Source organism: Tinamus guttatus, unplaced genomic scaffold (assembly GCF_059628265.1).
Source record: "Tinamus guttatus ecotype Peru unplaced genomic scaffold, ASM5962826v1 Tinamus_guttatus_pri_ptg000674l, whole genome shotgun sequence".
In the NCBI taxonomy this organism is placed as follows: Eukaryota; Metazoa; Chordata; class Aves; order Tinamiformes; family Tinamidae; genus Tinamus; species Tinamus guttatus.
In genome coordinates this window covers 3,840,663-3,855,078 of record NW_028289208.1, presented here as the reverse complement: position 1 = coordinate 3,855,078, position 14,416 = coordinate 3,840,663, and the positions used below count along the sequence as shown (strand labels likewise).

At 43.9% G+C, this 14,416-nt stretch overlaps 1 protein-coding gene and 1 non-coding gene across 4 annotated transcripts in view; both read left to right on the top strand.

Annotated features, from left to right (window-relative positions):
• The window catches only part of CNOT1 (CCR4-NOT transcription complex subunit 1), a 45,478-nt gene that overhangs the window by 10,838 nt on the left and 20,224 nt on the right, over window positions 1-14,416 (top strand). For 2 of the 3 annotated variants that reach the window (XM_010225770.2, XM_088536469.1), the window contains exons 10-20: window positions 856-1,026; window positions 1,378-1,505; window positions 2,512-2,752; window positions 4,252-4,371; window positions 5,387-5,509; window positions 5,743-5,894; window positions 8,962-9,112; window positions 10,425-10,626; window positions 11,013-11,159; window positions 12,241-12,365; window positions 13,306-13,592. In XM_010225770.2, coding sequence (XP_010224072.2) covers window positions 856-1,026; window positions 1,378-1,505; window positions 2,512-2,752; window positions 4,252-4,371; window positions 5,387-5,509; window positions 5,743-5,894; window positions 8,962-9,112; window positions 10,425-10,626; window positions 11,013-11,159; window positions 12,241-12,365; window positions 13,306-13,592 — 1,847 coding nt within the window. The remainder of the gene's footprint in view (window positions 1-855; window positions 1,027-1,377; window positions 1,506-2,511; window positions 2,753-4,251; window positions 4,372-5,386; window positions 5,510-5,742; window positions 5,895-8,961; window positions 9,113-10,424; window positions 10,627-11,012; window positions 11,160-12,240; window positions 12,366-13,305; window positions 13,593-14,416) is intronic. The other variant, XM_010225772.2, reaches the window with a different exon arrangement.
• On the top strand, window positions 9,407-9,536 carry LOC148591919 (small nucleolar RNA SNORA50). The gene has a single exon (XR_015913993.1). It is a non-coding gene; the product is annotated as a small nucleolar RNA SNORA50 (small nucleolar RNA).

Below are 14,416 nucleotides of genomic sequence, written 5' to 3'. Positions count from 1 at the left end.
GCAACCCACTTTGCTTTATAGATTCTAGTAGGTTTTAGGTGTACTATCCTCATGATTACGAAGAGCTGTCTCTTGCTTGTATCTTTTGTAACATTCAAGAAGACTGTTACCAAGGATGTTTCCTTGGAGGACAGACTGTGCATCCTACAGAAAAAACTGTGGCTGCAGCTTGCACAAATGCAGCTTATCAGTTCCTCCTGTTGTCTAGAAAGTGTTTACTGTTGCTCAGACACTTCATTCTCTGTCCACCTTTGTATAACTGATAGAGTCTTTTTCTCGCCCATCTGATAAGCTGACACAACAGAGAGTGAATTTGAAGTTTGAGGAGACTGGCAGGATCATAAGTAATTCCAGGTGCTCCCCTCTATGTGAAAGGAAGATCCTAATTTCCATAATGGCCAAAGTTTCCTCCCTTTTTCATACTATTGTTGAAAACCTAACGGGTGCTTTGCAACTGTTGGCACGGTAAATTCTTCAGTAGGACAACCCAAATTCTGCTTGCCGCTGGTCAAGCCCTATTGCCTCATACTGGAGAGCACAAAGGTGTCTGGCAATGCAGTGTGCTAAGTTCTTTAAAGCTTACTAACTAAACATATAGAAGGTTAGAAGTTTTACAGTTATTGACTGTAGGGTTTGAGGAAATGCAAACTCACAGGCTAGTTTTGGACATTATTAAGTTGCATTAAGTTCCCAGAACTATCTAAGTCAAATTTTTTAAAACAAACCGTCACTTTGCTTGCAACTAAAGGGTAGATGTTATGCTGAACAAAATACTAAAAAGTGGAGTTCCTGCTGCAAAGTATTAGAGACTAATTTTTAAGGCCAGCTAATTTCTCTTGTTTTTACTGGTTGCAGAATCCTAGTTTGGACTTCAAAGTAGTAACCTATGAATTGGACCATCCAGGATTTCAGATTCGGGACAGCAAGGGCTTGCAGATTGTGGTGTTTGGCATCCAGAGAGGACTAGGCATGGAAGTCTTTCCAGTTAACGCCATATACAGACCTTGGAAACACGCGGAGGGCCAGGTAGGCTCACCAGCATTTCAACTCTATCTGTTTGACAGTTGCTGAACTTCTGAAGTTCAGCATGCAGGTTGGTAACCAAAAAACTGGTATCTAGCCAAAGCACATTTGAGAGTTAACACTGTAATCATTGACCCTAAAGGCATAGGATTTTAATGTATTATTAGAGTGCAATCTGTTGATTGAACTGTTTTGGGAGGAGTCGATCTTCATTTTATTTGTTTCTGGGACATTGTCTTCATTTTTAGTAGTGTTCTGATTTACAGCTGGGCTTGGAACTGTTCTGTAGTGGCTGGTTGAAGTAGACTCTGAAACTCTCAAGACCTAAATTATTTTTTATATCATTTATTCCAGCTCTCCTTCATTCAGCATTCCCTCATCAACCCTGACATCTTCTGTTTTGCTGACTACCCGTGTCATACTGTTGCCACAGACATCCTGAAAGCACCACCAGAGGATGACAATCGAGAGATTGCAACATGGTAAACCTCCTCTTCCCACTGCTTTTCATGCCTAAATATAGAGTAAGATTCCTTTTCCAGTCAAATACAGCTTATTTTCACGCAGTGTGAGTTACTGTAGCTGTGTGTATGTTCCAGCAGATCAGCTGTTAGTATTTGTCCCATGTTTGGCTGGTGAAAACTCTTGTATTATCAGAACTTCCTATGTACTTTCGTAATATCTGAACTTGTACTGCTGGTTGTTTTTCTTGGAGTCTTCTGGCTGTCCAGAGAATTCCTACTAATATATTTTGGCAGATGCTATGGGCTGAAGGAGGGGGAGGGTAAATACGAATTTCAGGCCCTTTCTTAGGGGGACATCAAAGAAACTTGCTCTATTTAATAGGAAGTGAGGAGCTTTAACTAGTAGATGGATGTAGTTATTGTTCAGTTCCTGTGCCAAGCTGAACCGCGCCGCTTTTCCTGAGCTGGCCTTTGGCACAGTACATGAGGGCAGCCTCTAAGCTTCAGCAGTTGAAAGTTGCTCGCATCTTTCCTGATTTCAGAGGAGATTTGCTTCTGTTCCTGTAGTATGGCCCAAAATAGGGAATTGGAGAAATTGGAGCGTATGGATGAAGTGGGACAAGATGGCAAAGGTTACTTGCCTGTGAAGTGGACAAAGCAAGTGGAATACCTTGAAGCTCCAGAGATGAGGTGTAGGAAGAGCTCCCTTTCTGGAAGCATATTTGAGGTTGAATTATCCAAGTGGCCATTTTGTCACTGGTGTCAGACCTCCTTCCCCAACAAAATAAGCAGCTCTTGATCTCTTCTTGTTTTGTAAACTCCGAGCTAGGTTTCTTAAATGAGCGTGTTCCTATAGGCCTAACCCTACATGATAGGAGCTGGGCTGCAGGTTGCTTGTGATGGGTGCTAGTTTGTATGGCCTTGCAGTCCACACTACAAAATGCTTGAATCCAGTATCCTGCAAGTTAACTATTATTTAATTTGGGGGGGCTTGTTTGTTTTGTTTCTGTTTTGTTTCTGTTAGGAAGAGCCTGGATTTGATTGAATCTCTGTTACGGTTGGCAGAAGTGGGACAGTACGAGCAGGTTAAGCAGCTCTTCAGTTTTCCAATCAAGCACTGCCCAGATATGTTGGTATTGGCCTTATTGCAGATCAACACTTCCTGGCATACCTTGCGCCATGAACTCATCTCCACGCTCATGCCAATTTTCCTTGGCAACCATCCCAACTCTGCCATCATTTTGCACTATGCATGGCATGGACAGGTAAGTGTTTTCACTGAACGTGTCTGTTGTTTGCTCATGAAACTGGAAGCTTGTGACCTTGACTGTACAGCTAGAGCAACAATGCCTGTATTTGCGAAGGAACAGCATAGTTTGAAAGTCAAGCGATAAATTATGAGCAATTTATGCAAAATAATGTGTTGTTTTCACCCCTACCACTTCTTTGAAGCAAATCAAATTGCTTCTCGTTGGGGAAAATTATTCAGAACAAAAAGTAGCCAGAAATCACTGGGCAGATATTCCAGAAAGCGTCGATGTCAGAATTGCATAATAAAATATATATTTCAATAAGATAAAAATTGAAAATGTATTGAAAGTATAGAAACCTCAAAGCAGTATGAGATGAGAAGACTTAAAACGAGTCTCCATTGTGCTTGCTAGAAGGGGGTGACTATTCTAAATATGAAGAATCTGCTTATGCCATAAAAAGTCATGGGTGTTACCTGAAAGCGTCAGGAAGCCTGTGGCCAGCCCTAAACGTGATGTTCCTTGCAGAGACAGGGTAATGGATACGCAAACCCTCCCCTTTTAACACCTAAACAAATAGGTGTTTTATGGACCTGCCTTTCTTACAGTGTACCCTTCCTCATTGTTTCCACTGGTAGTTCAGTGAGTATGAATTATAGGAAGAAACTTAGGGCAGGGGAAAGCTCTGGAGAGGAGGGACATTTGCAGTAGGGAAAATCTTCCCCGATTCAAACAGAGCAGAGTGACATGAAGCCTGACCTCACGGGGGTCTTGGTCCACGCTTACTGTGAAGTCATGCTTGGCTGCTAGCTGAAGTGCTACTGCCTTTTCATATATTTCCCAACACAAATCCTAAAGCGAGTCCTGCAGCGGGGCTGATGGTGTGTTTGAGTTTGGGGTAAGGTGTTTTGTTGTGTAAGGTCTTGAGGTGGCAAAACACGCCGACTTTCAGCCCTGTAGGGTACAGGGAAAAGCGCAGAATGATGCTGTGCCTCATGGTGCTCTGCAACGTGGGGATAGTTGACTTCTCCAGATGAGGGGACCTTAGCCAAAATTCTTGTTGCCATCAGAATCTTACCTGTGCTGTAATAGAAATTTGCCCCTATTTGAGCAGAGAGCAGTATAATTTTTACTTTTTTTTTTTTTTTTTAACTATGTTAAACTGCGGAGCTGCAGTTCTTGCATCTCTAGAGCAATGCAAGCATCAAGGTCTGTGAGTGGCTCGTATACTTTGAAAGTAATTTCTCTGCAGCTAAGAGAAATTAGGCTTGTCTGGTGGTAGGAGTGACACGGAGTATGTGCATTTTCGTCATTCATAGTCATTCTACATCCTTTAACTGTAACTCCTGGATCACTTTCTATCATGACAAGAGCCAAAATAACCTGAATTTGGAAGCTAGAGACTGAATATGTTTCCATGTTAGGATTCAGAGGTGAAATATCTTCCTTAATGTTTAAATAGCTGACCTTTTTCCTAGAGGCCTGAATTACAAACCTGATTTAATTCTCCATAGGGTCAGTCTCCTTCCATCCGCCAGCTTATCATGCATGCCATGGCAGAATGGTACATGAGAGGGGAGCAGTATGACCAGGCCAAACTGTCACGTATTCTTGATGTGGCGCAAGACTTGAAGGTGAGTTTTGCAAAACACTGTCACTGTTTCAGCTCTGATATCTTGTGCAGGCTTGCTCAGTTTATAACAAAGCTAAGCCTAACTTAGATGTGCCTAATTTAGTGAGGACTGCTTTGTTTAAATGTGTCTGAGTTCACTTGTTGCTGTGCGTATGCTCCCATGCTTGTAAGTGCTTCTCAGCCGAGTCATGGCATCTGACTACAGCTGCTTTGTAGCCTGCCCCCCTGGGAAGCCAGGGCATTTCTGGTGTTTGCAGTAGTTACCTGCATTGAGTTGGTTGCCATGGCTTAGCTGACAAGCATTTCAGTAAGTGCTGAACTCAACTGCTTGCTGTGTGAACATGCTCTAAGTCCAGGAAGAGTTTCAGCTGCCAGGACTGAATACTTTTGAAATGGAAATATAGAAAATATTCTTCCAAAAGCTGTGTGAAGGTGGCACTGCTAAGCTATATCTCATGTGGCTTTCCTAAGGATACTGCTGGCTTTTCAGTGGTTTTCAGAACTCGCAGAGGAGCATGGAAAACGTCACTGAGAACTTGGAGGCCTTTATCGCTGGTTTAAGGTGCAAAATAATTGGGTATCCCAAAGTGCATGAGCACCAGCTGCTGCTCCAGATCAGTTTTGTTGCATCTGTTACTGTGCTTGGAGACGAGCGCTTTGAACAGATGTGGTCAGCGTGGCTCTGAAGTGCTTGAGTTGTGTTTGCAGCGAGATGCTAGCTATTTGGATTACATTTTCTGCCGTCAAAATTTGGTAGATTTTCATGTAAAGGAACCTAAAACTGCAAGCACAAGGTCACTTGACTCTAGAACCAGGTTTTCAGAACTAGAGCTTGCTTATTTGTGTTACAAGGGAGCTATAAGTAAGGAAGCTGACAGTACCAATCTTGTTGACTAAGAAAGCATAGCAGCATGTGATAACAAGACTTCTCACTTAAAGTACATGGGGATTGGAAATAAAAGGATGAAGAATATCCTTGTGTCTTCACTAGTAGTCTTCTAATTTTTTTTCTTTAGGCCTTGTCAATGCTGCTAAATGGTACTCCATTTGCCTTTGTTATTGACCTTGCTGCACTTGCCTCTCGACGGGAATACCTCAAACTTGACAAATGGCTCACAGATAAAATTCGGGAGCATGGGGTAAAGCAGGATTTTTCTTTTTATTTCTGCACTCTATTATCAGTGACTCGCTTAAGTCACTTAAACAATTTTATAAGTCGTGTTGACGTTGTGGAAAGTGTCCATGGTCTCATAGTTCAACCTTTTCACTGAACTATAATAGCTTAGTGTGATTCTTTCCACCGTGCAATTGCCAAGTTTGAAAAAGTGTCTTGGGTGCCGTTTGGGAGAGTAAGATAACGCTCTTTCCTCAGGAGCCCTTCATCCAGGCCTGCATGACTTTCTTAAAGAGAAGATGTCCATCCATCCTGGGTGGCCTGGCTCCAGAAAAAGACCAGCCCAAAAGTGCTCAGCTTCCTCCGGAAACCTTGGCAACGATGCTGGCTTGTCTCCAGGCTTGTGCTGGGTAAGGCTTTCCTTGTGTCTAGGGGATGCCTAACAGGCTTGAAGCTTGCTTGCTGGCCTCGTATTGCATGTTGGAATTCCATATGGAGAACGGAGTTGCCGAGAGCGTGCAGGCGTGCGTGGCCACGTTCAGTGGCAAGTTTGAACTTTGCAGTGAAGCTTCTGTTGTAGCCTTGGTCGCAAGAGCTTGAAAGAGCATCCTTGTCTCTAAGGAAGCAGGGAAAGCGATCTTGGGACCTGCGGGCTGGCTGGTTAACGAGGTAGTGGCTCGCTAATGGCATGTACAGCGCTGTAACTGGGGAAGAAAGGAATATAGGGCATAACTACAGACTGGGCTGGCATCTTGGAAAACAATCCTTTCATTGTACAAAGGACTTCACGACTGCAGTAAGTAAATGCCTTGGTGTGAGTGGCCCTTACGCTAGCAGAAAGGGCCGATGCAGCCCTTCAGTGTAGGCAAAAGCTGGTGATAGTAACTTGTTTGGGACCGAAACCACTGTTTAACCACTCTTGTCTTTATTTGAAAAGCTGCTGGTCACAAAAAGTAGTCAAAGGATGGAAAGCATCTGCGATCATCTGTGGATCGGTTTATTTGGTTAAACTCCACAAGGGAAAAGAATGCTGGCCACAGAGAGCTCTTCTACCTGCTAGAGGGAGTGGTGCAGCACAGAAAAAGGAATGTAAACTTAACTTGGACAAAGCAATTTTGAAATCCAGCATCAGCATTTGGCAAAAATGACTAACTATTGCAAAGTATTCAAGTGGTGTCACTTTCTAATACTGTCAGATCAAGATGGTATTCAACTGCGGTACTTTTAAAAAAGAAAAACAGGTAAATTTATCTTTTAAAAAAGATAAAAAGACAAGTAGGGTGTGACATAGGAGCCAGAGGCTGGAAGCTGCGCTGCTTTCTGCCTTGAACCCCAGCTCTGAAAGGGGCCGGGTGGGATGCAGCAGCTCGTTGCCTGGTCTGAGGGTCTGTATCCTATCCCTGAGGGGATCCTGTGGTGTCCTGAGTGATCTAGGAAACATAAGGGTAGCCAAGGGGGACACTGGCAAATGAGTATCAACACAAATTGTCATGTTTAATATTTCAACTGGAAGGGAAATGCAGGAGGTACCTGGAAGATTTCAAGAAAAAAAGGCTCTGCCGACTTCTGTTGGGAGCACTGCAATTCAGCTTCACAGTGCTGCTCTTTGGCCCATATTTTTTGTCCATCTTTTGGCCCGAGAAGATGATGGTTACTTCTCCCCTCAGAGAGCGTCTTGTTCCAGGACATGTTGCCATGTCCAGGCTTTAGAAACTTAATAGTTAACTGTAGACTTGACTTGCATCTAACTTCACTGTGTTCTGAATCTTAATGTGTTACGACGTTTGTTTATTCATGTAATTCCAAAAACCACCAGTTCTCTGTTGGCACAATTTTTTCAGCTTTTTTGTGTCTTTTTATGATTCCTTGCATTCCTTGTATGCAAGAGTGACCTACTTGCAGTCACTTTCAATTAGCTATTCTCTTTAAACTGTGAAGAGAAAATACTTGCATTTCCTTTGTGATGCTCTCACTTTGATCCGTTTAGGTTTGTCACAAATGGCAACAGGCATTGTAAAGATTGGAAGATTAAAATCACAATAAATATTAAATAGGGCTGCGAGGGTGACTGCAGTGTGCCGTTATGAGGAGCTGCTTTAGAAGCGATTTCGTTAGTTAGGCTGCAGTAATGACGTGTTTGGGGAGATGCTTTTCTTAGCCACGAAGGCGCTGCCTCTCCCTGGAATCTCTTTTTGCTTCACACCCTTTGTATCAAATGCAGCTTAAAAAAATCTGATTTTGTGCTATCCAGTTGTGATGGTTGCATTTTCATACAGCAGCGTGTCTCTGTGTAGATGGCATGGTGTGAAATTAGGAGCTTCCTGTGAAGAATGTGTGGCCCTGCAGGTCCCCGTGGGCAGCGGGAGCTGCAGGCCTTCCCCAGGCTGCTGTTATTGGCAGTTACTCCAGCTCCAGCAGATTCCTCTACGGAGAAAGCCCTGTCTTTCCTGTGGCAACTCCTGTGTGACCTGGCTGCTTCCCAGACCAAGGCACAAAACAGGAAATACCTTGCTAGGCATTTATAGCAAAAGTGTGGCCTGCAGGCAGGAAGCAGCTCTAAACAAATGCAGGGTTTGTGTAGTATAACTTCCCAATAGTTTTTGCATTCGGAGATGGACACAAGGATACAGGACTTCTGTTGCCAAAAGACTTTTAGGTGATTAAAATGAGATGGACTTTTTGTCCGAAGAATTTGTTTTCCTTAGCTTGATCAGGAATAACAGCAGTGGATAACATTTTGCAAAAGTGTGCAGGCCTTGTTCACATTTGAATGCGGGGAGAAAGCTACGGATTTCCATATCTGAGCTGCTTTTGAGGGTAGATTTTGGGTGGCTTTTCTAACGTGGCTGCTGGGGACTAGTCCGTGCTTCCCTCCAGGGTGGCTTCCCTTTTCCCCCCGTGGAAGGAGCCTGTCAGCAGAGGGAGCAGATCTGAGCAGAGGGCTGCAGCAGACGCCGTTGTGCTCTTGGCTTCGGGAGGCTGAGCTGCATGGAGCTCCCACAAGGACAAGCAAAGGGGAGAGCGTTGTGCTCAGTCTGCCCTTCTGGGGCGGGTGGAACCGTGTAGGGAGGTCGCGCTACCTTCCAGTCTGTCTGCCTGTAGAGCAGTACTTGAGGCTTTTAACAATTAAGGCTATTCCAGAGGCATGTGAGTATAGAAGACTTGAAAATGACTGAAGGAATGTTCAGCCCACTAATGGAGATGAACTTTTAAATTGATGATTTTTTTTTTCTATTTAATACATAGTCAACTTCTCAGGGACAAGATTGAATGCAAGCCTAGCAAATAAGAAACATCTTCAGCTTTGTTTATTTTGCAGCTTCTCGGTAAACGTGGAGTGAACTTGGCTCACGTGTTCACAAATGCCCATTTGGGGTGAGGTTTCTGCAAGTTCTCATAGGTGGCCTCTTTTCCTGCAGAAACGAATGAGGAGACGGTCGTTTCCTGCGTGTTCTCACTCTCCTCCTCCCGTTCCAGGAGCGTTTCTCAGGAGCTGTCGGAGACCATCCTCACCATGGTGGCCAACTGCAGTAACGTCATGAACAAGGCCAGACAGCCCCCGCCTGGAGTCATGCCCAAAGGGCGGCCGCCCAGCGCCAGCAGCCTCGATGCCATCTCTCCTGTGCAGGTAGACAGGCAACATGCTGCACTCCAGAAAGCGGCGCTGGTTCAGCGTTAGTTTTACTCCCCTAGTTGAGCTCTTTCAGCTCTGGCTCCCTTAATTTTTATGTTGCATGTCCAGATAACTTGCTTATTAACCACAGAATAATGCCGGAGTTCAGAGCCCTCTTTCACTTCACAAATGTTTGTAAGAAGTAACCGAAGTACAGCAGGATGGGAGCACTAAAGAGCAAGAGGATTTGGCTTATTTAGAATAACTGCAGGTTTGTTTAAAGTGCTAAAACTTAGATTTTTGAGGATTAAGCACTGCCTTTGAACCCGATGTCTTGTTTGTAGTTTCATGGGCCAGGCAACAGTGCTAGTATAAGGACTTGTTATAACTGGGGCCCTTCATCTCAGCTGAACTGCTCTTTTAAAAACAAGGTACATCTCTCTGCCCTGCCACTCGCCATCCCTTCCTCCTCTGGGAGCAATGCATTAGAGACAGGGTTTGCATTTAGCAACTACATTCAGTGGCAGATTTTAAGAAATGATGAAAAAGTTTCATGTGAAACAGTGGCGCTTCAGCATTTAAGAATGTCTGAAGCATCAGTAGGTAATGTAGGCTAAATGTATAGAGCAGTTTCCTAGCAATTTCTTACTTTATTGAAGATGCTCATCAAATGTACCAAAAATATTGGTAACCTGCTGCAAAAAGTTGATGTGAGCAAGTGCAGCAGCAAATGTTAGTCTATAATCCTGTCATTTTTTTGATATATAGTGCAGTCTTCTGCTGTTCCCAGTCAGGAGCTTTTAGTTTATTGCTGTGTTGACAGATACTATGCCTTCCCTCCCACTCATCACACAGATTTTTTTTTTTTTTTTTTTTTGAGATTACATTCAGGTTGTGTCCAGGAAAACTGGGCTCGGAGGGATCCTTCAAATGGTTGTAAGCTAGACATGAAACAGCCTTTGTAAATCTAGTAGTGAGGTCTCCAACCGGAGGGCATCGACTGCTCTAGTACAAAATATTCAGGTGCTGCCTCTGATCTGTGTTCACTGCTGCGTTACAGTTGAGTCTGTGGAAAGAAATCGGCCTTTTTGTAAAATATTTAATAGAGTAGGATTTTATGGGATTGTAGACACATAAGCGATGATGAGTGATAAGTGTAGATAAATGGATCTCTTGGGATAGTTTGGAAGGCTTCAGTTTCAAGTGACCATGCAGTAAAAGTCCTCTCAGGAGTGTTTTAATACCCAGCTGTCTCTGTACCAAACCTGCCTAGCGTGGGCTTGCTGGGCCTCATGGCTGTGTGTGTAATCCTCCCCTCTTCCCGCAGATCGACTCCCTGGCAGGAATGGCATCCCTCAGCCTGGGGGGCTCGGCTGCTCCGCACACCCAGAGCATGCAGGGCTTCCCCCCCAACCTGGGCTCCGCGTTCAGTACTCCGCAGTCACCAGCAAAAGCCTTTCCCCCCCTCTCCACCCAGAACCAGACAACAGGGTTCAGCGGCATCGGAGGACTCTCCTCACAGCTTCCAGGTACTGTTATGGGCTCGGGGTGTTGGTGTTTTCCATGCATCGGAGCTGAGGTTGATGTCACTGCCGTGGCTGGAAACACTGGACAAAAGCAGCTCTGTTCTGGGCTGCGTGGGGGTGGGTGATACAGCTGTCACCACGAGGTCATGGCTGAAATAACCCTTCAAAACGTTGCAACTGCAGCAGCTTGCAAATGTGCATGTCAGGAGGGCGAGTGTTTGGTCGGACTAGCAGAGGTGCTTCAGGGTGGCGCAGAGGTGACTTGCTCGAGACAAAACTGCCTGATGTTACATGGTTGGGATGGCTGGGGTCCTGGGAATGGGGAGATTCTGGGACAGATGAGCACACGCTGTGCTAGTGGGGCGACCAGTGCCTTGTTTTCCCTTCAGTAGGTGGCCTGACTACGGGTAGCCTGACCGGCATAGGAACTGGGGCCCTCGGCCTCCCTGCAGTGAACAACGACCCCTTCGTGCAAAGGAAACTCAGCACATCCGGACTGAACCAGCCTACATTCCAGCAGAGTAAGATGAAACCTTGTAAGTGGTAGTGTTGTCTGTGACTGTGGAGTGTGACTGTGGTCAGCTCTTTAACTGCGTTGCCTTCAGGGGAGGCTTGGGGCTGCAGTGGTCAATGTTAAAAATGGGGCTCCTTATATTCTGCTGTTAGTCTGAAAAAGATGCTTCTAAACAGCTGTACTAAAGCTTGCCAAATGGCCTAGAGGGGAGTTTAAATAAAGCTGCTGAGCAAAGTAAATACTACGTGGTAGGAATAGGCATCATCAGTGTGTTCCTGTGCGTGTTGTGCTGTCTTGAGCTTTCCAGAGGATTGCTTACATCTCGAAAGAGTTTCTCTAGAACAGTGTTAAAGCCAGCTGGTTAAGGTCCTGCTGCAGCGGAGAACTTGAGAGGGGAAGCACCGAATGGGACAGCACCACGGGGTTTTGAAAAAATAGACTAGCAGGTTGGTGGGAAGGGTTTTTGGAAGGAATAATTTGGTCCCTTACACCTGTTATCTCCAGTTTATTTATGCTCCTGAAGTGGGCTCCCAATGAAATGTTTAAGCAATCAGCCTCTCTCTTTAGGAAGGCCATATGCTAAACATCCATGTTGCTGTTCCTACAGCTGTTGTGTTTGATAGCTCCTCCGTACCGCGGAGCTGTAAGTCTCTACAGCTGCGCGGTGGAGAACAGCTTTAGTGACTGTTGCTTTTCTTTATGAGCTTGAGCTCGTAGAAACTTGTTTGAAGCTACTGGCTGGCTTGAAAGTTTGTGTGAAAGGTTGTCTGCATGTTAGTGTCGTGTAGCATGCTTTATTCTACTGTCCTGCAACCCTTTGGAGTAGGTGTCAGCCGAGGTTAGCCTGAGATGCAGTGTGTTCTAGGAACACAGTTGCACCAGGGCAATCCTTTCTTAAGGATTCGGTCCTGGCATGTAAACACAACTTACTCAAAGTTGTTACCTAAAAATCTGACTTTATTTGCTTGAAAGGACCAGTGAACCCTCTTTTCTAGGAGAGCAAGCAGGTTCTGTATGGACCCATGAAAAAGTTGAAAAGGGCTAGATGAAATCCTGACTGAAGCTGTTCCAAACATGACTCCTGTTCCATTTTTCTTTAACAGCTGACTTATCTCAGGTGTGGCCAGAGGCTAATCAGCACTTTAGCAAAGAAATAGATGATGAGGCAAACAGCTACTTTCAACGTATTTATAACCATCCACCACATCCGACCATGTCTGTGGATGAGGTGAGTTTCCTTCTGTAGTAGTTGTCAACTGTGGAGAGGCCTGCTGGATACTTGATGGGAGTTTTTTCTTCACATGTTAGTTTTACTGGAAAGCAGTAGCGGGCTTGTGGTAGATGCTTGCAATGCTGCTAGTTGTTTCATTGTTTTGAATGAAGTAAATTGAAAGTGTACATTTTTAGAAAGACAGAGAAACCCCTAATTTGATCATTACATTCAGCTTTAAATTCTGTAGTCTGAGGATTTAAAGTCTGCTTGGCTCTGCTAAAATGCTTCTAGTTTAGGATGACTTTAAATGTGAAGTGGAAGCTCGTCTAGTGGTCCTTTAGGCAGTCTGCATAAACCCTACCCTTGAATATTTGTTTATACCAGTATCTAAATATGACCACAATTTGCACACATCCAAAGGTATCCTCAGTTCCACCTCCTACATTTCAGTATTCACATTGTATGGTTTTTCTTGACTGCTGATCATCAGCTACTCTCTTGAATGTCTTGAGGAAAAACTAGTTATAAAATCCCTAAAACATTAGTTTCCTCTAGAGTAATTATTCGTCTGTGATGTACTTGCTCTTTGAGGTACTTTCTAGTGTTCTTTATTATTTTGCACGTTTATAAATTTTGAAAGCCTTGGAATATTTTTGATTTAATTTGGAATCAGTGGTGTAGGAATTGGCAGAAATATGTTTCATTTGAAGATGGTTACTTAGAAAGGGGCAAAGACTGAAATCTGAGATGAAACTTGTGCTGTAGAATCGGATAGTTAAGATGAATTTGGGTTTTTTGTTTTGCCTTTTTTCCCTTTGAAACAGTTATTTTACAGTATGGCTTGTAGTAATGCGACTTAATGTCAGTAGTCTCGAGCTCTTGAATGTATGGATGTAAAAGGGCAGAACTGAAGTGAATCCGTTGGTAACAGTGTTTGTTTGTTTGTTTTTTTAAGGTGTTAGAGATGCTGCAGAGATTCAAGGATTCCAACATTAAACGGGAACGAGAAGTGTTTAATTGTATGCTGAGGAACTTGTTTGAGGAATACCGTTTTTTCCCCCAATACCCAGATAAAGAGCTGCACATAACAGCCTGCCTCTTCGGTGGGATAATAGAGAAAGGACTGGTTACTTACATGGCATTGGGCCTGGCCCTGCGCTATGTTCTTGAAGCCTTACGAAAGCCTTTTGCATCCAAAATGTACTATTTTGGTATCGCTGCACTAGATAGATTTAAAAATAGGTGAGTGTGTTTCTTTTGCTAGTACCTGTAAACAGTGTATACAATGTTTTGTTAAACTTAGACCTGCTTTGGTTACGTGATATAAGATTGCTTGTACATGTCAGACCTCTTTTGGGATAAAATGCTTGAATTTGAAGAAATACTGAAAACCTGCTTGAAATTAGTGACAAGAAATCAGCAGAATCATAAGCAAATACCACGTTATTGTCTGTCATTCTCCTCTCAGCTCATCTCCCCTGCAGTATATTAGCTGCAATAGAAGGTGTCGCTTGCAACAGTTCATAGCTAGGTATCCTGTTGGGAAGCTAAAAACTGAGTAAGATGCTTAAACTGGCAAACTTCAGTCTTAACCACCTTGTAACTCCTTTTCTTGAGACCCACTTTAAGTGGGACCTAAAGATCTGACTCTCAAAATGAGTCAGTGTCTAGCATTTATAAGCAGAGCTATAATAATCAGTGTGCATTGGCAAAGCATCTGCCTTGGAAATTAGGGGCTGTTTTCATCTGCTGTTTGAAATAGTGACTCACATCTCGAATTACTTGGTCAATAATCTTACTGAACGCTGCATGCAAGAGCAGATGTGTGTGCAGTCAGGTGCAGAGATGTTTAGAATAAGGTGGGTTGCTGTGAGTACATAACTTACACTGTGCTGGTAAATCCATTTCAAATGGTTCTCACCAGAGAAACTATTTTGTATAAAATGCTTTTTTCATAGTACAGCCACTGCAGGTAGCCCAGAAACAGCTCTGAAATGGGTGTGAGATACTAGTGTCCTATTTCTGTTGCTCCTTAATACTGTTTTTGATGACTGCTAATGCTTTTG